The 23,776-nt window shown below is 40.3% G+C and overlaps 1 protein-coding gene across 3 annotated transcripts in view; it reads left to right on the plus strand.

Moving 5' to 3' along the window:
* The window catches only part of cntln (centlein, centrosomal protein), a 432,451-nt gene extending 410,436 nt beyond the window's left edge, over positions 1–22,015 (plus strand). For all 3 annotated transcript variants that reach the window (XM_061922942.1, XM_061922945.1, XM_061922943.1), the window contains 2 exons: positions 19,005–19,113; positions 21,160–22,015. In XM_061922942.1, the coding sequence (XP_061778926.1) occupies positions 19,005–19,106 (102 nt within the window). In that variant the 3' untranslated portion in view covers positions 19,107–19,113; positions 21,160–22,015. The remainder of the gene's footprint in view (positions 1–19,004; positions 19,114–21,159) is intronic.
* Positions 22,016–23,776: the final 1,761 nt, after the last annotated feature.

Raw genomic sequence — 23,776 nt, forward strand, 5'->3', positions numbered from 1 at the left:
GTGGGTTGTTACACACTCCTTAGCGGGTTCCGACTTCCATGGCCACCGTCCTGCTGTCTATATCAACCAGGGTGAGCCCCACCCCTTTCGTGAGCGCACTGCGCGCGGAGTGGCCCCTGTTACGCGCCCCCGGCAACAGGGGTGGCGGGCAGGTAAGCTGCGCGGGCGGAGCGCGCGGAGTGACCCCTGTTGCGAGCCCCCGGCCACGGGGGTGGCGGGCAGGTAAGCTGCTTACCTGCTGCGCGTGACGCCGGCCGCGGCGAAAGCGGACGAGGCGGGGTGTCGGTGCGGTGGGCGCGGTGGGCGCGGTGGTGACCCTGGACGTGCGTCGGGCCCTTCTCGCGGATCGCTTCAGCTACGGCTCCCGGTGGGGCCCTCTCGGGGGAAGGGGCCTCGGTCCCAGACCCCGGCGAGGCGTCCCTTCTCCGCTCCGTAAAAGTGTCCATCTCTTTTTCTTTTTTTTCTTCTGTTGTGGCATATGCTGCAGGTGCCTGCTCGTTTTTCGTATGTGGGTAACAACATTTAACTATGTATATATATTTCCCAATTGGTTTAACTGCCACCCGCCTGAATCTATTTAAAATCAAATTTTTTTTTATTTCAACCGCCCGACCCGACCCGACCCGCGGATAAAATCTAATTTTTTTTAATTTCATCCGCCCGATCCGCGGATAATCCGCGGACTCCGCGGTTGTGCCCGCAAACCGCGCATCTCTAACGTCTAGTCTCTTATGTGAATGAGATAAATAATATTATTTGATATTTTACGCTAATGTGTTAATAATTTCACACATAAGTCGCTCCTGAGTATAAGTCGCACCCCCGGCCAAACTATGAAAAAAAACTGCGACTTATAGTCCGAAAAATACGGTACATGGTTTTACTGTGTTATAGAAAACACGATGTAGTGTTGTTCCAATACTAATATTTCGGTACCGGTACCAAAATTATTTCGATACTTCTCTGTACTTTTCGATACTTTTCTAAATAAAGAGGACCACAAAAAATGGCATCATTGGCTTTATTTTAACAAAAAATCTGACGATACATTAAACATGTTTCTTATTGCAAGTTTGTCCTTAAATAAAATAGTGAATATACGAAACAACTTTTCTTTTATTAGTAAGTAAACAATTTAGTTAATTTAGTCTGCTGACATTTGCAGTAACAGTAATTTTCCATTCTATTTTTTTGTCAAAATTATCAAGGACAAGTGGTAGAAAATGAATTATTATTGTACCATATTTTTCGGAGTATAAGTCGTTCCAAAGTATAATGCATAATAAAGAAGGGAAAAAACATATATAAGTCGCACTGGAGTATAAGTCGCATTTTTTGGGGAAATGTATTTGATAAAAGCCAACAGCAAGAATAGACATTTGAAAGGCAATTTAAAATAAATAAAGAATAGTGAACAACAGGCTGAATAAGTGTACGTTATATGAGGCATAAATAACCAACTGGTATGTTAACGTAACATATTATGGTAAGAGTCATTCAAATAACTATAACATATAGAACATGCTATACGTTTACCAAACAATCTGTCACTCCTAATCGCTAAATCCCATGAAATCTTATACGTCTAGTCTCTTACGTGAATGAGATAAATAATATTATAATGTGTTAATCATTTCACACATAAGTCGCTCCTGAGTATAAGTCGCACCCCCGGCCAAACTATGAAAAAAACTGCGACTTATAGTCTGAAAAATACGGTATATATATTTTAAACTTTATCTATCTAATAATGCAACAGATGTTTGTCATGATCTGTGGTCTAGATCATGTTTTGTTTGGTTATGATCTGTTGGTTTTTTGACTCTATGAGTCCCTGTTGTTGTGCACTCTTGTTTGTTTTGGTTTCCATGACTACTCATTAGTTTCACCTGCCTTATGCACACACCTGTTCTAATTAAAGGGGAACATTATCACCAGACCTATGTAAGCGTCAATATATACCTTGATGTTGCAGAAAAAAGACCATATATTTTTTTAACCCATTTCCGAACTCTAAATGGGTGAATTTTGGCGAATTAAACGCCTTTCTATTATTCGCTCTCGGAGCGATGACGTCACAACGTGACGTCACATCGGGAAGCAATCCGCCATTTTCTCACTTTCGTCGGTGTGTTGTCGGAGGGTGTAACAACACGAACAGGGACGGATTCAAGTTGCACCAGTGCAACCCAAAGATGCGAAAGTGGCAAGAAATTGGACGAAATTTGTTCAAAATACGAGGTTGTGGGGAAAGCCGACGAAATGGTCAGTCGTTTGTTCCGCACACTTTACCGACGAAAGCTATGCTACGACAGAGATGGCAAGAATGTGTGGATATCCTGCGACACTCAAAGCAGATGCATTTCCAACGATAAAGTCAAAGAAATCTGCCGCCAGACCCCCATTGAATCTGCCGGAGTGTGTGAGCAATTCAGGGACAAAGGACCTCGGTAGCACGGCAAGAAATGGCGGCAGTTTGTTCCCGCAGACGAGCGAGCTAAACCCCCTGGATGTCTTGGCTCACATCGTCCCTTATGCCACCGAAGATGATCAAGAGAAGAATATCGACCCTAGCTTCCCTGGCCTGCTGACATCAACTCCAAAACTGGACAGATCAGCTTTCAGGAAAAGAGAGCGGATGAGGGTATGTCTACAGAATATATTAATTGATGAAAACTTTATTAATTTCTCGCGGTTTTACGTAAATTATTATACATAAACTGTGTTTACCAATAATTTAGCTTAAAAACATTTATTTTTTTCAATCATTCGAGTACATTCGGGTAGTCTTGTGTAATGCCGTATTTTGTGTCTATTTAGGTATGGTTAACCTGAGTGCTGAAATCGTGGAAAAATATATGTTCTTAGCGCGCCTGAAATGGGCTGTCTGCACTGTCAAAGTGCATGTTGTTGCTAAATGTATTTCATATGCTGTAAACCTAGTTCATAGTTGTTAGTAATTATCTTATCAGACAGTGTTAAGCAGCTGAAATCCGAGTCTGAATCCGAGCTAATGTCGCTATACCTTGCTGTTTGTTTGTATTGGCATCACTGTGTGACGTCACAGGAAAATGGACGGGTGGTTAAAATCAGGCACTTTGAAGCTTTTTTTAGGGATATTGCATGATGGGTAAAATTTTGAAAAATAAAATAAGCCACTGGGAACTGATTTTTAATGGTTTTAACCCTTCTGAAATTGTGATAATGTTCCCCTTTAAGAGGCTATTATTTAAGCCTGTTTTTTCAGTTAGTCGTCCTGGCAACATTACTCTGGATTTGCTCTATTGATGATCTTTTCATGCTGGTATTCTTGCTATTGCTCATTTCATGGTTCATGCCTTGCCAAGTAAGTTTTTGTCTATTCATGCCACAGTTAGCGACTTTTTGTTTTGCCATGTCCATCGTTTACCCTAAGTGTTAGTTTTTGTTTCCTGCGCCAAGTTTGTGCCTCCGCCTTGTGAGCGCCTTTTGTTTGTACCCCTTTGTAGTTATAGAAAGAGTAAATCATGTTTTTACCTGCAAGCCTTGTCCGGTCAAGTCCGATTGCATCCCGGGAAAACAATCCACGTTGTGACAATATTATGTTATCACAGAAAACGCAAAACCAGTGAAGTTGGCACGTTGTGTAATTCATAAATAAAAACATAATACAGTGATTTGCAAATCCTTTTCAACTTATATTCAATTGAATAGACTGCAAAGACAACATATTTAATGTTCGAACTGAGAAACGTAATTTTTTTTTGCAAATAATCATTAACTTAGAATTTAATGGCAGCAACACATTGCAAAAAAGTTGGCACAGGGACATTTTTACCACTGTGTTACACACAAACATATTAAACAGTGGTATTTCTCACAATTGAGAAGGTTTGTGTCATGTTTGTCTTTAAACAAAAAACATACTATCCATCCATCCATCCATTTTCTACCGCTTATTCCCTTCAGGGTCGCGGGAGGCGCTGGAGCCTATCTCAGCTACAATCGGGCGGAAGGCGGGGTACACCCTGGACAAGTCGCTACCTCAAAAAACATACTAAAACAATAAAATATATTTTTCCCCCATCTTTTTCCATTTTTAATAATTTTTTAAAAATGCTCCAGTGAGCCACCTGGGCGTCACTAAAGAGCCGCATACGGCTCAAGAGCCTCAGGTTGCTGACCCCCGCCCTATACAACAGGAGCACTCTACTATGTTTAGGAATTTTCTGCAAAAAAGACGTTTTTCTCCCAAGTTTTCAACTGAATTCAGTCATTCCCGACCGAATGTGGCCAATGGGGACACCAGTCGAATAGCCCTGTTGTACAACCTTAAAGCATGTACAGTAGGGGTGTAACGGTACACAAAAATTTCGGTTCGGTGCGTACCTCGGTTTAGAGGTCACGGTTCGGTTCATTTTCAGTACAGTAAGAAAACAACAAAATATACATTTTTTGGTTATTTATTTACCAAATTTGTAAACAATGGCTTTATCCTTTTAACATTGGGAACACTATAATAATTCTGCCCACGTTAATCAACGTTAAACTGCCTCAAGTTGTTGCTCAGATTATATAAAATGACAAAACTTTTCTTCTACATATAAAAAGTGCAACATTAAACAGTTTCAAGTCAACTCATCATGCTTGATTTATTACAGCATTTGGGAAGCCTGTAGTTGATTTATTATGTAAATGTTATATTTTTATCAACATGTGATAGCAGGGACCCTGCCATTCAAAACTAGGCTGCTGCATTACTAATGATTAATGTAACTATAGCTGAAAAAATGGTACAATAGCAATAGGAGAGACTATTCATCCCTGAACACCATGGAGTTCATGTAGGCTTAATGATGCACTTACATTATTATATCAACTATCAGAGACAGAAACTCTTCATTTAACATAATGTCCTTTTTTGCTGCTTCAACACAGCTCAATCAACACAGAAAAAGGTCAAGTGAAATAACAGACAGACAGGGCTTTGCTGTCCATAACACACACACACACACACACCGAATTGAAACCCCCGTACCGAAACGGTTCAATACAAATACACCCCTAATGTACAGTATTGTGTCATGTTGCACAGCATAGCCACTTTGCATGGATTATGTCACCGACTCCTTCCTGACACGTTCGCTCAGCCAAACGAGCCGAGCTTCAGTCACCAGCCGCCGCCTTCTTTGATTGCTCAAATTCCACCTGGGGGGTTTTGCATCTCCTTTGTATGGATATCACCTTTCTATATTTAAACCCCAGCGGTGCCTGAATCACCTCCTTTTCACACCTAATGAGTGAGTAGCAACCCGAGACAAAGACCCGGTGCTTCCCTGTGTTTAATGGAGGGTGTATTTAGGTCACATCCCTAACAAATGCACGTTGTGCACCCAAATGATGTTTCCAAACAACGTATCAAGCAAAGGAGAGGTTTTTTTTAATTACAGTATGTGTGGCCCCAAGTGTCCAATTCCCTTTCATATCAGTCCCCTGTGGCCTAAAGGGGAGAGAAGCGGGATGGGCTCCGCTGCAGGGCTCGATAATTATGAAGGAGAGAATAGTCTTACCTGAGCCCCACTTTGCAAATGTGACATATTCATTACGGGAGATAATCAAATGCAAGATTTTTCTACTGGCATGCCTTTGTGCTTGGACTTTTTTCATCTGTTTATCATCTTGTTGTTGTTGTTATTATTCCCTTGTTTGATCAATTTGATTTTCAAACAAAAGTGAGAAGATCAAAGATCAGCGCTATGTTTTTTTTTTTCTTTCCCTTCTCACCTTGAATGGTGGCCTACATCGGCACCTGGGACATCATCACCACATGGAACATGCTCTTATCTGCCTTCGCCCCTATAAAGGAATAATGTTGCTAGTATAGTGGTTCACGTAGCATCTGGCGACCAAACCAATGCTTGCCATCCAACCTGATGGAGCGTGAGAGGCAGGCCCGGCCCTAACCAATCTGGCGCCCTAGGCAAGATTTTAGATGGCGCCCCCCCACATCGGCAGTGAACTGTATATACTCACAAGAAACCAAATAGCTTTGTCTTTGACCTTTTTTTTACTTAAAGAAAGCAAATTAACAATCAGAATAGTTAACAAGATAAAAAAAAATATGAATAAATAAATTAATGCAAAAAATAAAAAATTAATATATGAAATACAATATTTTTTACATACATATTGCTTAATTAACATTAATGATGTGCACTTTAACAACTAGGCTTACAACTATACCTAATGGGTGGAAAAGTGACTATTACCTGCAGGGCAAACATTAGCTAACCAGAAGGCAATAACAATGTAAACAAAAAATACCTGCTTAAAAGATCTAATACAAATGTCCCTGAGGAATGTAAGGTGGGAGTACTGTAATTACCTAACGTTACATTATTATTTTCCATAACAATTTAGCCCCCTCCACAATATTAACCCGACGTTAAAACAGAACTAGCTATTTATTGATTAGCAATTGCCGAATCATGTAACATTAGCTTAATGCTAAAAAGCCAGGTTACTATCACATTCTGTAACAGACAAATAATTTCATGTAGGCTAACGTTACCTACTTGCTACCTCTGTCTTTTTCTCGTTTCTCCTCCTCTTCTTTTCTCTTTTTTCTTCCCTGGGCACCTGGCCGTTTTGACATCTTGTGTTGATTTTTTGATGTGGTGACGTCCAAAAAGAGTCTTGATACGGGAAGGGAGGGGGCGCACCGGGCGAAGGGGGGGCGGGGGGGGGGTTGTAATGTTGTAACAAATAATATTTCTATTATATAGGCTTTACTTTGCATTTTAATTAACGTGGGATTATTTTTTGTATTTAGAAATAATAGTACCAACTTTTTTTTTTTTTTCTCCAACATTTGTGGCACTGGCGTGGCGCCCCCTGATGGACGGCGCCCTTAGCATTTGCCTATACGGCCTATGCCACGGGCCGGCCCTGGTGAGAGGTGCTGCAAAGAGGAATGGGCCAAACTGTCCAAAGATAGGTGTGCCAAGCTTGTGCCAAATGTGCATCCACAATGTATAGAGCAAAGGGTCTGTATACTTATGCACATGTGATTTTTGAGGTTCTTTTTTTTAAATAATTTTGCAAACATTTCTACAGTTCTGTATATTCTTCTGTCAAAATGGGGTGCTGAGTCTACATTCATGAGAAATAAAACAAACTTTTTTGATTTTAGCAAATGGCTGCAATGAAACAAATACAAACCCCGTTTCCATATGAGTTGGGAAATTGTGTTAGATGTAAATATAAACGGAATACAATAATTTTTTTATGTTTTCCGCTGGTGGTGTGCCTCGGGATTTTTCCAATGAAAAAAAAATGTGCCTTGGCTTAAAAGGTTGAAAAACACTGTTCTAGATTGTCCTGGTTGCTGTCCATGGTGCTGCATATGAATATACAGAATTAAATGGTACTGTACCTATTGTAGGTGTGCCAATCTCATGGCATCATATTCCAAAATGGTTGCATTTTCTGCAAAAAGGTGCATCAACAAATGTAAATGTGCATAGGCTATTAAAAATACTTTTGCACATTTCTGTTTTAACTATTACTAACAAGGAAAAATGATGTTATGGAATCATTTTCCACTTTATTTTCTGTTACTGTACTGGCAGAATGTTGGTATAATAGTTGCTATGGTGTGGGATTTAAGACAACCCATTAATTCATTTTCATTCATTCATTTTTTATTTATCTCCTTCATTGACGTGCATCTTTGATTGATAGATAATTAAACCTCAGCAACTAAACACACATTTACACACCAATGCCTGAGAAGGAGCAGGATGAAGAAACATCTTATATTTTCCTGCCCCCTTCAACATAATACGTAGTCTTACTCAGAGGTGGGTAGAGTAGCCAGAAATTGTACTCAAGTAAGAGTACTGTTACTTTAGAGATTTATTACTCAAGTAAAAGTAAGGAGTAGTCACCCAAATATTTACTTGAGTAAAAGTAAAAAGTATGTTGTAAAAAAACTACTCAAGTACTGAGTAACTGATGAGTAACATACACACACATATCATATATATATATATATATATATATATATACACACACACACACATATATACATATATATATATATATATATATATATATATATATATATACACACACACACACACATATATATATATATATATATATATATATATATATATATATATATATATATATATATATATATATATACATAGATATATGCAGTATATAATTTTTTTTTTTTTTTTTTTGCCGTTTTTGTTTACATGTTAAATGTGTTTTAATGAATATACATGCATGTTTAACACATATAGATTCCTTTCTTTCATGAAGACAAGAATATAAGTTGGTGTATTACCTGATTCTGATGACTTGCATTGATTGTAATCAACGTCAAACGTCCAGGTTTTCAAATGGAGGAGAAAAAAAGTTCCTCCTTTCTGTCTAATACCACATGAAAGTGGTTGGTTTTTGGCATCTTATATGTCCAGCTTCCATATTCGTTTGTATACACTTTACAAGAAATACATTGGCGGCAAACTCCGTAGCTTGCTAGCTTGTTTGCGCAGGCTTTCGGAGACTCTTATTTTGAAAGCGCAGGCGCGATGGAGCGGCACTTTTATTGTGAAGACAGGAACTGTGCAGTCAGTCTTTAGGCTTTTGACGGGATGTACGGTTGAAATAAAAAAGGGTCTTTTTTCCTTCACACTTTTGATTGATTGATTGAAACTTGTATTAGTAGATTGCACAGTACAGTACATATTCCGTACAATTGACCACTAAATGGTAACACCCCAATAAGTTTTTCCACTTGTTTAAGTCAGGTCATGTGACCACCTGGCTCTGTTTGATTGGTCCAACGTCACCAGTGACTGCATCTGATTGGTGGAACGGAGTGAACGTCACCAGTGACTGTATTTGTTGAAACGCAGGCACTATGAAGGTCTGTCTGACAGACCAAAACAAACAAAGCGTGCATTAACAGATCGATCAAAATTAGTAGCGAGTAGCGAGCTGAATGTAGATAAAAGTAGCGGAGTAAAAGTAGCGTTTCTTCTCTATAAATATACTCAAGTAAAAGTAAAAGTATGTTGCATTAAAACTACTCTTAGAAGTACAATTTATCCCAAAAGTTACTCAAGTAGATGTAACGGAGTAAATGTAGCGCGTTACTACCCACCTCTGGTCTTACTTAATGGATATCATACAAACCCCGTTTCCATATGAGTTGGGAAATTGTGTTAGATGTAAATATAAACTGAATACAATGATTTGCAAATAATTTTCAACCCATATTCAGTTGAATATGCTACAAAGACAACATATTTGATGTTCAAACTGATAAACTTTTTTTTTTTTTTTTGCAAATAATCATTAACTTTAGAATTTGATGCCAGCAACACGTGACAAAGAAGTTGGGAAAGGTGGCAATAAATACTGATAAAGTTGAGGAATGCTCATCAAACACTTATTTGGAACATCTCACAGGTGTGCAGGCTAATTGGGAACAGGTGGGTGCCATGATTGGGTATAAAAGTAGATTCCATGAAATGCTCAGTCATTCACAAACAAGGATGGGGCGAGGGTCACCACTTTGTCAACAAATGCGTGAGCAAATTGTTGAACAGTTTAAGAAAAACCTTTCTCAACCAGCTATTGCAAAGAATTTAGGGGTTTCACCATCTACGGTCCGTAATGTCATCAAAGGGTTCAGAGAATCTGGAGAAATCACTGCACGTAAGCAGCTAAGCCCGTGACCTTCCATCCCTCAGGCTGTACTGCATCAACAAGCGACATCAGTGTGTAAAGGATATCACCGCATGGGCTCAGGAACACTTCAGAAACCCACTGTCAGTAACTACAGTTGGTCGCTACATCTGTAAGTGCAAGTTAAAACTCTCCTATGCAAGGCGAAAACCATTTATCAACAACACCCAGAAACACCGCTGGCTTTGCTGGGCCACAGCTCATCTAAGATGGACTGATACAAAGTGGAAAAGTGTTCTGTGGTCTGACGAGTCCACATTTCAAATTGTTTTTGGAAACTGTGGACGTCGTGTCCTCCGGACCAAAGAGGAAAAGAACCATCCGGATTGTTATAGGCGCAAAGTGGAAAAGCCAGCATGTGTGATGGTATGGGGGTGTATTAGTGCCCAAGACATGGGTAAACTTACACATCTGTGAAGGCACCATTAATGCTGAAAGGTACATACAGGTTTTGGAGCAACATATGTTGCCATCCAAGCAACGTTACCATGGACGCCCCTGCTTATTTCAGCTAGACAATGCCAAGCCACGTGTTACATCAACGTGGCTTCATAGTAAAAGAGTGTGGGTACTAAACTGGCCTGCCTGTAGTCCAGACCTGTCTCCCATTGAAAATGAAAATGTGTGGCGCATTATGAAGCCTAAAATAGCACAACGGAGACCCCCGGACTGTTGAACAACTTAAGCTGTACATCAAGCAAGAATGGGAAAGAATTCCACCTGAGAAGCTTAAAAAATGTGTCTCCTCAGTTCCCAAACGTTTACTGAGTGTTGTTCAAAGGAAAGGCCATGTAACACAGTGGTGAACATGCCCTTTCCCAACTACTTCGGCACGTGTTGCAGCCATGAAATTCTAAAGTTAATTATTATTTGCAAAAAAAAAATTAAGTTTATGAGTTTGAACATCAAATATGTTGTCTTTGTAGTGCATTCAACTGAATATGGGTTGAAAAGGATTTGCAAATCATTGTATTCCGTTTATATTTACATCTAACACAATTTCCCAACTCATATGGAAACGGGGTTTGTTGTAGCAGTTCAAGGGTGAACCCCTAAATGTGTGTGCCAACCAGAGGTGGGTAGTAACGCGCTACATTTACTCCGTTACATCTACTTGAGTAACTTTTGGGATAAATTGTACTTCTAAGAGTAGTTTTAATGCAACTTACTTTTACTTTTACTTGAGTATATTTATAGAGAAGAAACGCTACTTTTACTCCGCTACTTTTATCTACATTCAGCTCGCTACTCGCTACTAATTTTTATCGATCTGTTAATGCACGCTTTGTTTGTTTTGGTCTGTCAGACAGACCTTCAAAGTGCCTGCGTTACTGGTGACGTTTCACTCCGTTCCACCAATAAAATGCAGTCACCACTGACGTTTGACTCCGTTCCACCAATCAGATGCAGTCACTGGTGACGTTGGACCAATCAAACAGAGCCAGGCGGTCACATGACCTGACTTAAACAAGTTGAAAAACTTATTGGGGTGTTACCATTTAGTGGTCAATTGTACGGAATATGTACTGTACTGTGCAATCTACTTATAAAAGTTTCAATCAATCAATCAAAAGTGTGAAGGAAAAAAGACACGTTTTTATTTCAAACGTACATCCCGTCACAAGCCTAAAGACTGACTGCACAGTTCCTGTCTTCACAATAAAAGTGCCGCTCCATCGCGCCTGCGCTTTCAAAATAAGAGTCTCCGAAAGCCAGCGCAAACAAGCTAGCAAGCTACGGAATTTGCCGCCAATGTATTTCTTGTAAAGTGTGTGAAAACGAATATGGAAGCTGGACAAATAAGATGCCAAAAACCAACCACTTTCATGTGGTATTAGACAGAAAGGAGGAACTTTTTTTCTCCTGCATTTGAAAACGTGGACGTTATCATCACTACTGTCTGATTACAATCAACGCAAGTCATCAGAATCAGGTAATACACCAACTTATATTCTTGTCAACATGAAAGAAAGGAATCTATATGTGTTAAACATGCATGTATATTCATTAAAACACCTTTAACATGTAAACAAAAACGGCAAAATAAATAAATATAAATGATATACTGTATATATCAATGTATGTGTATATATATATATATATATATATATATATATATATGATATGTGTGTGTATGTTACTCATCAGTTACTCAGTACTTGAGTAGTTTTTTCACAACATACTTTTTACTTTTACTCAAGTAAATATTTGGGTGACTACTCCTTACTTTTACTTGAGTAATAAATCTCTAAAGTAACAGTACTCTTACTTGAGTACAATTTCTGGCTACTCTACCCACCTCTGGTGCCAACTTCCCACTTCTACTAATTCACTGTTTATTTATTGAGTGAAGAAAATCATTCGAAATGTAGACAACGTTTTATCTGCGATCTTTACGATATTATTTTTCCTCGCTTATCCTTACTTTTAGATCTTCTGCAGCGTGTCTCGGTTGCTGCTGCTCCCAAATTGAGCCCTTGAAAATAATTGTGCTAACCTGTTCCGAGGGAGAAGACGGACCAGCCCCGAATGATCGATCTGTCTGGTAGTAAGGGGGGGGGGAAGTCAAATAAAAAAAAAAGTGTGTTACGCCACTAGCAAACAATGGCCACTGGAGTGCCGCAACTTTGAGCTGCTCCTCGCCTTGAGGTGCGCCCGGGGCTATGGAATAGCAATGTCATTTAATTGGCTCATGAAAACACCTTTTGCTTGCAGCCGCTGTCCTTGTCCTCACACACACACACACACACACACACTTGTCAGTGTCAGTGGCTTTACATGTCAGTTGGCTTCTAAAACATGTTCATGAAATCACAGCCAGACAAAAAGGTGTGCTCTGCGGGGCCTGTTGAATAGTAATGGCCGTGAGTTAGCACGGCTTAATGCTGCTGTAGCAATTCCACTCTCGCCGAGGGGGACAGGACCTTCTTGGCGAAGCAGAGCTTGTCGGGCTTGCTTTAGCGCGCTCTTGCCTGCTCGCTCTCGCCAAAGGGGACAAGGGTGAGGGGGCGGGGCCGGCTAAATCAACTGTAGCATAACATTAGCGCCCGACTCCTAAGACCTTTGCCTTGAGCAGCCCAGGGGAGTCCAGGAGAGCAGCTGCATCAGCGCTCACCTCCAACCAGCCTGCAGGGTATCAAGTGCGAAGGAAAGTCCTGCTTGTCCCATGTTGGTCCGCCGGTTGCATCGCGGTCAGGGAGCAACATATCCTCCGTATATTTCAAGACATTTCATTGCATATATTCACAGTGAAAACTTACCCTGATCTCCCAGATTTCTCCCAGACAATTTGCCTATTATGCGAAACCAACGTTTCTTACCTATTAGTACGTGTTGGGATCTGCATAAGTCCCGAAAATGTGAACTCAAACCACAAAGGTATCCACCGTCCATCCATCCATTTTCTACCGCTTGTCCCTTTCGGGGTCGCGTGGGGTTTTTGATTGATTGATCCATCCCATCCATCCATCTTCTTCCGCTTATCCGAGGTCGGGTCGCGGGGGCAGCAGCCTAAGCAGGGAAGCCCAGACTTCCCTCTCCCCAGCCACTTCGTCCAGCTCCTCCCGGGGGATCCCGAGGCGTTCCCAGGCCAGCCGGGAGACATAGTCTTCCCAACGTGTCCTGGGTCTTCCCCGTGGCCTCCTACCGGTCGGACGTGCCCTAAACACCTCCCGAGGGAGGCGATCGGGTCGCATCCTGACCAGATGCCCGAACCACCTCATCTGGCTCCTCTCGATGTGGAGGAGCAGCGGCTTTACTTTGAGCTCCCCCCGGATGACAGAGCTTCTCACCCTATCTCTAAGGGAGAGCCCCGCCACCCGGCGGAGGAAACTCATTTCGGCCGCTTGTACCCGTGATCTTGTCCTTTCGGTCATAACCCAAAGCTCATGACCATAGGTGAGGATGGGAACGTAGATCGACCGGTAAATTGAGAGCTTTGCCTTCCGGCTCAGCTCCTTCTTCACCACAACGGATCGATACAGCGTCCGCATTACTGAAGATGCCGCACCGATCCGCCTGTCGATCTCACCATCCACTCTTCCCTCACTCGTGAACAAGACTCCGAGGTACTTGAACTCCTCCACTAGATTGCACAGTACAGTACATATTCCGTACAATTGACCACTAAATGGTAACACCCCAATAAGTTTTTCAACTTGTTTAAGTCGGGGTCCACGTTAATCAATTCATGGTCCAAATTAGGGCTGCAACAACTAATCGATTATAAAAACAATGTTCCCTCTAATTTTCCATCTGATTTGCAGGTTTTTTGATTGATCGATTGAAACTTTTACTAGCAGATTGCAAAGGAAGAGAATACATTATATGAAACAGTACAGTTTACACAGTGAAGTACATATTCCGTACAATTGACCACGAAATGGTAACAACCGAATAAGTTTTTGAACTTGTTTAAGTCATACTTGCCAACCTTGAGACCTCCGATTTCGGGAGGTGTGTGTGTGTGTGGGGGGGGGGGGGGGGGGGGGGGGGGGGGGGCGTGGTTAAGAGGGGAGGAGTATATTTACAGCTAGAATTCACCAAGTCAAGTATTTCATATATATATGTATATATATATATAAGAAATACTTGACTTTCAGTGAATTCTAGCTATATATATATATATATATATATATATATATATATATGGTTGGGGGCGGGGCTAAGATATATATATATATAAGAAATACTTGACTTTCAGTGAATTCTAGCTATATATATATATATATATATATATATATATATATATATATATATATATATATATATATATATATATATGTATGTATGTGTGGGGAAAAAAATCACAAGACTATTTCATCTCTACAGGCCTGTTTCATGAGGGGGGGTACCCTCAATCATCAGGAGATTTTAATGGGAGCATTCGCATACCATGGTTTATATAGGGCACAGAGTGGGTGGGTACAGGCTGGCGTAGGGGCGTGGTGATTGGCTCATGTGTTACCTAGGAGGTGTTTCCGTCTATGGCGGCATGCTGTTACAATTTCGCTGCGCTTGTTGAGGGATGACAGGTCTGGACGGTAAATAATAAACAGTTTCTCTTTCAAGCATAGGTTGCATCTTTTATTACCACTATTGTAAGGTGTGCTGGATGCAAGAATTTGCCATGTTATTGAATATTCAACATTATTGTCTTTGAGGTCCCAAATGTGTTTGCTGAGTTCTGTGGTATTCCGCAGGTTTTGGTTCCTGAAAGAAGCCTTGTGATTGTTCCATCTGGTTTTGAATTCTCCCTCGGTTAATCCTACATATGTGTCGGATGTGTTAATGTCCTTGCGTATTACCTTAGATTGGTAGACCACTGATGTTTGTAAGCACCCCCCGTTGAGAGGGCAATCAGGTTTCTTTCGACAGTTACAGCCTTTGTTGGTTTTGGAGTCGCTCTGTCCGGGGGCCGACGGCTCATTTGCAATTGTTTTGTTGTGGTTTGAGATGATTTGTCGTATATTGTTCATGCAGCTGTAGCTCAGTTTAATGTTGTTCTTGTTGAATACTTTTCTTAGGGTGTTGTCTTTGGGAAAGTGTTTGTCAATCAGATTGAGGAATTTGTGTCCAATGTTAGTTGAGACGTTTTTGCTGTATGGGGGGTTTTACCAGATGATGTCGTTTCGTTTTCTGTTCTTTTTTGGCTGGTTTCCTGGCGTGGGTTCATAGGTGAGGGTGAAATTGTATCCGCTTTCATCAAGGGCTTTTTGGTACGGGGGGGTTGCTTGGTCAAATTCAGCTTTGCTAGATGACAGCATCGATAGCCTTTTATTAATTCCGGTAGGTATTCTTTTCGTGGTGGTGGGTGGGTGGTTGCTGTCATGGTGCACGTATTGGAGTGTTGTGTTGGGTTTCGTGAATGGTTGGTAGCTGTTATTTCTCAGGTTGAAAGTGACGTCAAGGCAGTTGACGGTTTGCTTGTTGGCTTCAATCGTGATCCGTAGGCCGTTCTCTTTGAAAATTTGGCATATGCGCTTCTTGGTATTCTCGCTGCTCCTTGGCGAAGCGCGACACACTGCCAGTCCGTCATCACGGTAAATACCAAGGTTCAGATTGAGGCTAGCGAGCTGGGAGAGGAGGAAACTCCCAACGAGTTCACACGTTTCTGCTCCGTCAAAACTTCCCATAGTGACGTCAAATGTTGCATTCTTTTTTTGCCATGGTGTACTGTTGTGGATGAGAATGGAGTTTTTTGCGTGGATGATGATGTTTCTTTCGTTGCCTGTGATTGAGTCGTAGTCTGAGGCGAAGTCTAGTGCTTTTTCCCACACATACATATATTGCGCTCTACTACGGTATCGAGCACTATTTTTTGGATAACCTTATTAAGACATATATATATATATATATATATATATATATATATATATATATATATATATATATATATAAAATAAATACTTGAATTTCAGTGTTCATTTACAAACTACAACTCACAAACACTTTAGAGTTAGGCTCCACCATCAGAATGTGTACTTAAACTTATAAAGATCACATGGATATTATTCAGTGAGTTGATTCACCAAAACTAACCTGTTATACAGGAGGAAAAAGCACACAGGACATTTCAATTGTTCACAGACTGGTCGCGCTCATCAGAATGACAAGACACTTCCGGTCTGCAGGCGATAGCATTCAATTGGGAAGAAACGCCCTACTGCCCCCTACTGACCAATGTGAATACTGATAAATGTGTAATGACAGCTCCAAAAACGAATTCAAACCACAAAATAAAATAAATAAATCAACACAAAAATGTGACACATTTTGGGTGGGTCACCTATGCATGTACAGTAGATGGCAGTATTGTCCTGTTTAAAAGTGTCACAACATTGCTGTTTACGGCAGACGAACTGCTTTACGGTAGACACTGTTGTTGTGTGTTGTCAACACGTCACTCAGGTCCGCCTGAATTTCGGGAGTTTTTCGGGAGAAAATTTTTCCCGGGAGGTTTTCGGGAGAGGCGCTGAATTTCGGGAGTCTCCCGGAAAATCCGGGAGGGTTGGCAAGTATGGGTGTAGCGGATTTTATAGACCAGGCTCAGTGCAAGTTGTGTTACTCTGTCCTCCACCCTGAGCCAGCCCACTTTGGAGAAGTGGGTTGGAGTGAGGTGTGATCTGGGGTGGAGGTCTAGAAGTAACCTGAATATCTTGTTCTGGGATGTTGGGAGTCTAGATTTGAGGGTTTTGGAGGTGCTAGGGTACCAGGAGGTGCAAGGTGCCTATCTCAGCTTCCTACACCCTGGACAAGTCGCCACCTCATCACAGGGCCAACATAGATAGACAGACAACACTCACATTCAATGTTGACAGCCCTGCTCTAGAGATTTATACAAGCCAACCAACAGGTGGCGCCGAGTCATGTAGTTTGAACTGGCCTCTCTCTCTATGTGTCAGTGGCTCCAAGTGCAATTAGCTGAGGAAAGAGCGCACCCTGGCGTGGGCGTGTCTTTGCCGCACCTCCAGAGCGGACACGTCCCGAGGGTGCGGCTAAAGTCTCGGCAGTATTTCGCCGCTACGGGTCTCTCCGAGGACCGCGTGCTGCGTTTGATGTACCCGACTCACCGCTGTTGCCTTTAATGAAGCAGGAGGCTGCGGCGAGGCCGTCTTTGCACGTCTGCGTCTCACCCGCATCCTTTTTGGTGATCAGTCGGTTTCAGATCTCATGTCAGCCGTCAAGTTATCTTTATGATGTACAGACAACTAAATTCCAGTCATAATTACCGTATTTTCCGCACCATAAGGCGCCCTGGGTTATAAGCCGCGCCTTCAATGAACGGCATATTTCAAAACTTTGTCCACCTATAAGCCGCCCCGTGTTGTAAGCCGCATCTAACTGCGCTAAAGGAATGTCAAAAAAACAGTCAAATAGGTCAGTCAAACTTTAATAATATATTAGAACCAGCGTGATGTGGGCGCGCATGGAATCGTATATCAACATGGACGAAGCTGCGTGAAAAAAGCCACCCGGCCTCTTCGCGTAAACTTAAACTTACCTTAACCACTCGCTCATCTTTTCTTCATCCATCCCTTCGAGTTAGCTTTTATGATGACGCCGGCTGGAAAGGTCTCTTTTGGCAAGGTCTTCCTTTTGAATATCACCATGGGTGGAAGTTTCTGGCCATTAGCATGGCAAGCTAGAACCACAGTGAAGGATGACTTCTCATTCCCTGTGGTGCGAATATTCACCGTACGTGCTCCCGTTGTATCCACAGTGCGGTTCACAGGAATATCAGTTGCTGTGAAATAGTAATCCGTGTGCGGATGGAGAGATTGCGTCTTTTCATGAACCGGATCCCTGTCGTTTAGTAGGAGCCATTTTGTGGTCTTTACAGATGTAAACACACAAAGGAAATGAAACGTACGGTAATATCCGCGCGCTTTTTCTTCTTCTACGCGGGCGGGTGGTTGCTTACAGTAGAAGAAGAAGCGCTTCCTGTTCTATGGGGGCGGGTGCTTACCTTGGCGGTTGCTTGCGTAGAAGAAGAAGCGCTTCCTGTTCTACCGGGAAAAAAGATGGCGGCTGTTTACCGTAGTTACGAGACCGAAACTTTATGAAAATGAATCTTAATATTTATCCATATATAAAGCGCACCGGGTTATAAGGCGCACTGTCAGCTTTTGAGAAAATCTGTGGTTTTTAGGTGCGCCTTATAGTGCGGAAAATACGGTAGTACTGTGTATTGTAGTCCTTGACGTACTATAGTTGGTTTAAGCACACCTTCTATGGTTATCATCACAATGTGACAATCATTGGTACTTTAACTTAATTTATCTTCTTTATTTTGTATTCAATGCTGAAAAAAATCCACTTCTTCCCCCCTCCTTTTTATGTTTCCTATAAAAGATCATGTAAGTATACATAATCTGTTCCAGGGTCAAACTGTGGCCATCCCAAAATGTTCTTACCTTGTCGGCAATGTTTTACACACCACTTTAACATTCATAACCGCCATGCAAGTGTAAAAAGAAGCGAACCGCCATCACTCAGTAATGCAAACGTATCAGGACACCACTCTTCCTCACTCTTCAGCAGGTAGACCTGCTAAAGAGTGTGAGCAGAAGAGAGTCCAGTCCCTGTTTTTCTCGAACCTGGGTTGAGAGACAAGCGTGCTACCTACCGAGCTAAAAGCCAAAGTTTTTAACCCGGTTACATTTACTGTGGCATTAACCTTGTTTTCCTCTCTTCTCTCACCCCTTTTTTTGTACCGTCACCCTTACACTCGTCCCCTCACCACCTCCTCCCTGCAGGTCCCCTCTGCCGGCCAGCTCATGGAGGCTTTGCGTGTGAAGATGAAGGAGAGGAAGGTGCTGACAGAAGAGCTGGCCATGCTGGCACACTGCAAAAACTGAAATCTAAGTAAGATGAAATATCTCAAATAAGGCTGATATTTGCTTATTTTCTGTCTGATAAGATAATTCTTCTCACTAAGCAGATTTGATGTTAGAGTGTTTTACTTGTTTTAAGTGTTTTGGTCCTAAATTACAAACCCTGTTTCCATATGAGTTGGGAAATTGTGTTCGATGTAAATATAAACGGAATACAATGATTTGCAAATCATTTTCAACCCATATTCAGTTGAATGCACTACAAAGACAACATATTTGATGTTCAAACTCATAAACTTTATTTTCTTTTTTGCAAATAATAATTAACTTAGAATTTCATGGCTGCAACACGTGCCAAAGTAGTTGGGAAAGGGCATGTTCACCACTGTGTTACATGGCCTTTCCTTTTTACAACACTCAGTAAACGTTTGGGAACTGAGGAGACACATTTTTGAAGCTTCTCAGGTGGAATTCTTTCCCATTCTTAAGCTTAAGTTGTTCAACAGTCCGGGGGTCTCCGTTGTGCTATTTTAGGCTTCATAATGCGCCACACATTTTAAATGGGAGACAGGTCTGGACTACAGGCAGGCCAGTCTAGTACCCGCACTCTTTTACTATGAAGCCACGTTGATGTAGCACGTGGCTTGGCATTGTCTTGCTGAAATAAGCAGGGGCGTCCATGGTAACGTTGCTTGGATGGCAACATATGTTGCTCCAAAACCTGTATGTACCTTTCAGCATTAATGGTGCCTTCACAGATGTGTAAGTTACCCATGTCTTGGGCACTAATACACCCCCATACCATCACACATGCTGGCTTTTACACTTTGCGCCTATAACAATCCGGATGGTTCTTTTTCTCTTTGGTCCGGAGGACACGACGTCCACAGTTTCCAAAAACAATTTGAAATGTGGACTCGTCAGACCACAGAACACTTTTCCACTTTGTATCAGTCCATCTTAGATGAGCTCAGGCCCAGTGAAGCCGATGGCGTTTCTGGGTGTTGTTGATAAACGGTTTTCGCCTTGCATAGGAGAGTTTTAACTTGCACTTACAGATGTAGTGACCAACTGTAGTTACTGACAGTGGGTTTCTGAAGTGTTCTTGAGCCTATGTGGTGATATCCTTTACACACTGATGTCGCTTGTTGATGCAGTACAGCCTGAGGGATCGAAGGTCACGGGATTAGCTGCTTACGTGCAGTGATTTCTCCAGATTCTCTGAACCCTTTGATGATATTACGGACCGTAGATGGTGAAACTCCTAAATTCCTTGCAATAGCTGGTCGAGACAGGTTTTTCTTAAACTGTTCAACAATTTGCTCACGCATTTGTTGACAAAGTGGTGACCCTCGCCCCATCCTTGTTTGTGAATGACTGAGCATTTCATGGAATCTACTTTTATACCCAATCATGGCACCCACCTGTTCCCAATTAGCCTGTTCACCTGTGGGATGTTCCAAATAAGTGTTTGATGAGCATTCCTCAACTTTATCAGTATTTATTGCCACCTTTCCCAACGTCTTTGTCACATGTTGCTGGGTTGAAAATGATTTGCAAATCATTGAATTGCGTTTATATTTACATCTAACACAATTTCCCAACTCATATGGAAACAGGGTTTGTATTATCTCAGTAAGATATTACTATTATTAGATTTGATGAGCTATATTGAGTAAAACATGCTTGAAACGAGAATATCAAGTGTTGCAAAGCTGTGTCATCAACACTCACAAGTATAAAACTACTTTTGTAAAGTAATAATTTCTTATTTCATGCATGAAAAAAAATAGCGCATATCATTATGTCAAGATAATGGCACTAGCATTTACTTATTTTAAGAATATTTTTCAACATATTGAGCAAAAAGGTCTCTTTTTTTTCTCCCAAGAAAAGTGCACTTGTTATTAGTGAGAATATACTTATTTTAAGGTATTTTGGGGTTCATTGAGGTTAGCTAATTTTACTTGTTTTGGAAAGTCTTGACAAGCCGAATTTTCTTGTTCTATTGGCAGATAATTTTGCTTAGTTCAAATAAAATTCCACTAATTTTTATTTAATTTTTTTCTTGTTTTAGAACACTGACTTTTTGCAGTGCAGCAGCAGTCAGCTAAAAAAAGCCTGACTCCCCGGGCCGAGGCTGGGAAAACTGCCATGCTCCTTCCCCACCCCCCAACCCTTATCCCGACTCGGTGGGAACTCGGCCCGACTTGAATGTTTTGGTGAAGCGCCTCGGACCCACGGCGGGCCGAGCTTTTGTAATGAGCCCTCGACATCTGTGTTGACGCTCGGGGTCTGTCGGAGAAAAGCCTTTTGGCGCCTCTCCTCCCAGTGATGAAGCTAATCTGTCACTTTTATTGCCATTTATTTACTTTAAGGTGACCCAACACAGTCTTAATATTCAAGGTTTTGTACACTTTTAGGGGTTTACTCCATCACATAGACCTGAAATTCCGTTGAGCATTTATAAGCAGCGGCGTCCGAAGTGAGCTCATTTTTTATTTTTTATTCTAAAACCAAAAACAAGGATAAAAAGAGCATACAGATGGGATGTTACGTAAAATAAAAGTTGCATGTTTGACTCTTAATAACACAAAGTTGTTTCTTTAAAGCTGTCATTGCTCAAAAATAATAATGAATCAAAGCCAATGCTATGAATTATTGACCTATTAAAGGCTCTAATTACTTGACATCAAATATTGAAGTTTGGGGGAAAATATTGTCATAAAAAATTTTTTTTTTAAATGTATGACATAAAGGACATTAAACAAGCAAACTAAAACACATTTAAAAATATTTGGAAAAACTTATAATGGACAGGTAGATCTTGAAGTTGATATAGAGATTTAAGCATTAAGTAAAAAAAAAAAATAATAATAATGCATGACTTATTTGTAACACTTTAATGTGTGGGGCCCTTTTGGATCCCTGAGAATTTTAGTGGGATTTATATATATATATATATATATATATATATATATATATATATATTGTTGCGTTTGAAACAGTTGTTCCTCCCAGGGAATTCAAGTTGCTGGTCACTCCCAAGCTCTTTTATGACACGTACAGCTGAGTAGAAGAACCACCAGAGACAGAATAGGTATTTTGTCATTTTATTTCCAAAGCCTTTGGAAATAAACTTGAGACCAACTCCCGTACAGAAGCGCTCACTCGCACAGCTAAATTGGTCTAACTTCTCATACGGCAAAATTTCTTCTTTTATGTCGTCTCTCTTGCCCCCACCCTCTTGTCCCTTTCTCCACAGCTGGGCAAAGGGAAAGATAAGAGAAATAATTTATTACCTCTCCCCCTTCCTCCCCGCTCACTCAAGGTCCCTTTTGTTTATTATCTAAAGTCGGTTTTAGACGAAAAAGCAGAGAAGATCTCCCCCTTGACATTCTCAAAAGTTGGCACACAGTATTTGCAGACAACCAAAAGATAACAAATAAAGAACACTAGCTGTTTTGTACTATGACTACGGTTTAAAAGAAGTAACACACAAGTATGGATATATAATTATCTGCCTCCGTCAATATATATATATATATATATATATATATATATATATATATATATATATATATATATATATATATATATATATATATATATATATATCATTATTTAAAAATGAATCAAAATCAATGTTTTTATGAGCTATTGACTTTTTTAATTACTTCACATGAAATATTCCACTTTGGGGGAAAATATTGCATATTTTGTGTGTTTGTCTGTGGCGGCATTACAGGAAGAAAAGAGACTCAAAAATGTTTGATTTATTGGGTTTTTTTAAACAAAAAAAAGTTGTATTTTTTGTAGACATTTTCCCTGCATTGTAGGACTGTTAAAAGCCTTTGCTGTGAAGGCGCAGATTTATAAACTGTGTTGTTTTACAACTTTTTTTCATTTTTAATTGTCCCACAAGAGCTATACATAATTTAATTAATGAATGATAAAATAAAATAATAATACAAATATTAGTGGTATTGTTAACACAACATGTATTATTAATATTGTCAACTTTGACATAATGACAGCGTTTAAATAACCAGCTCTATGGTTATCATCACTCTTCTATGCGGTGTCAACAACAAAAAAGTTACATTTATTGTATTTTTGTTTTGACTCAAGAGACACATTTTTCACTATTAAACTATTGTTTTAAAACAATATTTTTATATTTTATTATACATTTATATTATTTGATGTTATAAATAATTAATATTGTTATTATTATTATCGTCAAATGTTCCATACTACACAGTGAGTAGCCAGAACAGCATCTCAAAGAAGGAATATAAGTCAAATGTCCAGCTCTATGGTTGTCATCACTCTTTTCTGGCGACATCACCAAAAAAAAGTGCTTTCTTGCGTTTGTTACCAATTATTTTTTGTTATTATTTAACTTCATTGTTTCTTTTTTTTTAAGTATTTTTTTGTATACAACAGCTAAACATAGTTTAATCAATGAATATTTTATTTTATTTATTATTATTATTTTTTTGTATTATCAACTTTGCTATACTGCATATTGAGAACCAGAACAGCATCTCAAAGTAAAAAAAATCTTTGTTTTGAATAAAAGTTTATCATCCTGCCAGAAATTTCACCTTGTCTTGTGTTTTGCTCCTTGAGGTCAAAGGTCACGTGTGAGGACCGCAGCAGTGTGTTGATTGACAGCTGACTGGGGGGGG

This window comes from Nerophis lumbriciformis, linkage group LG27 (genome assembly GCF_033978685.3).
Source record: "Nerophis lumbriciformis linkage group LG27, RoL_Nlum_v2.1, whole genome shotgun sequence".
Classification (NCBI taxonomy): Eukaryota; Metazoa; Chordata; class Actinopteri; order Syngnathiformes; family Syngnathidae; genus Nerophis; species Nerophis lumbriciformis.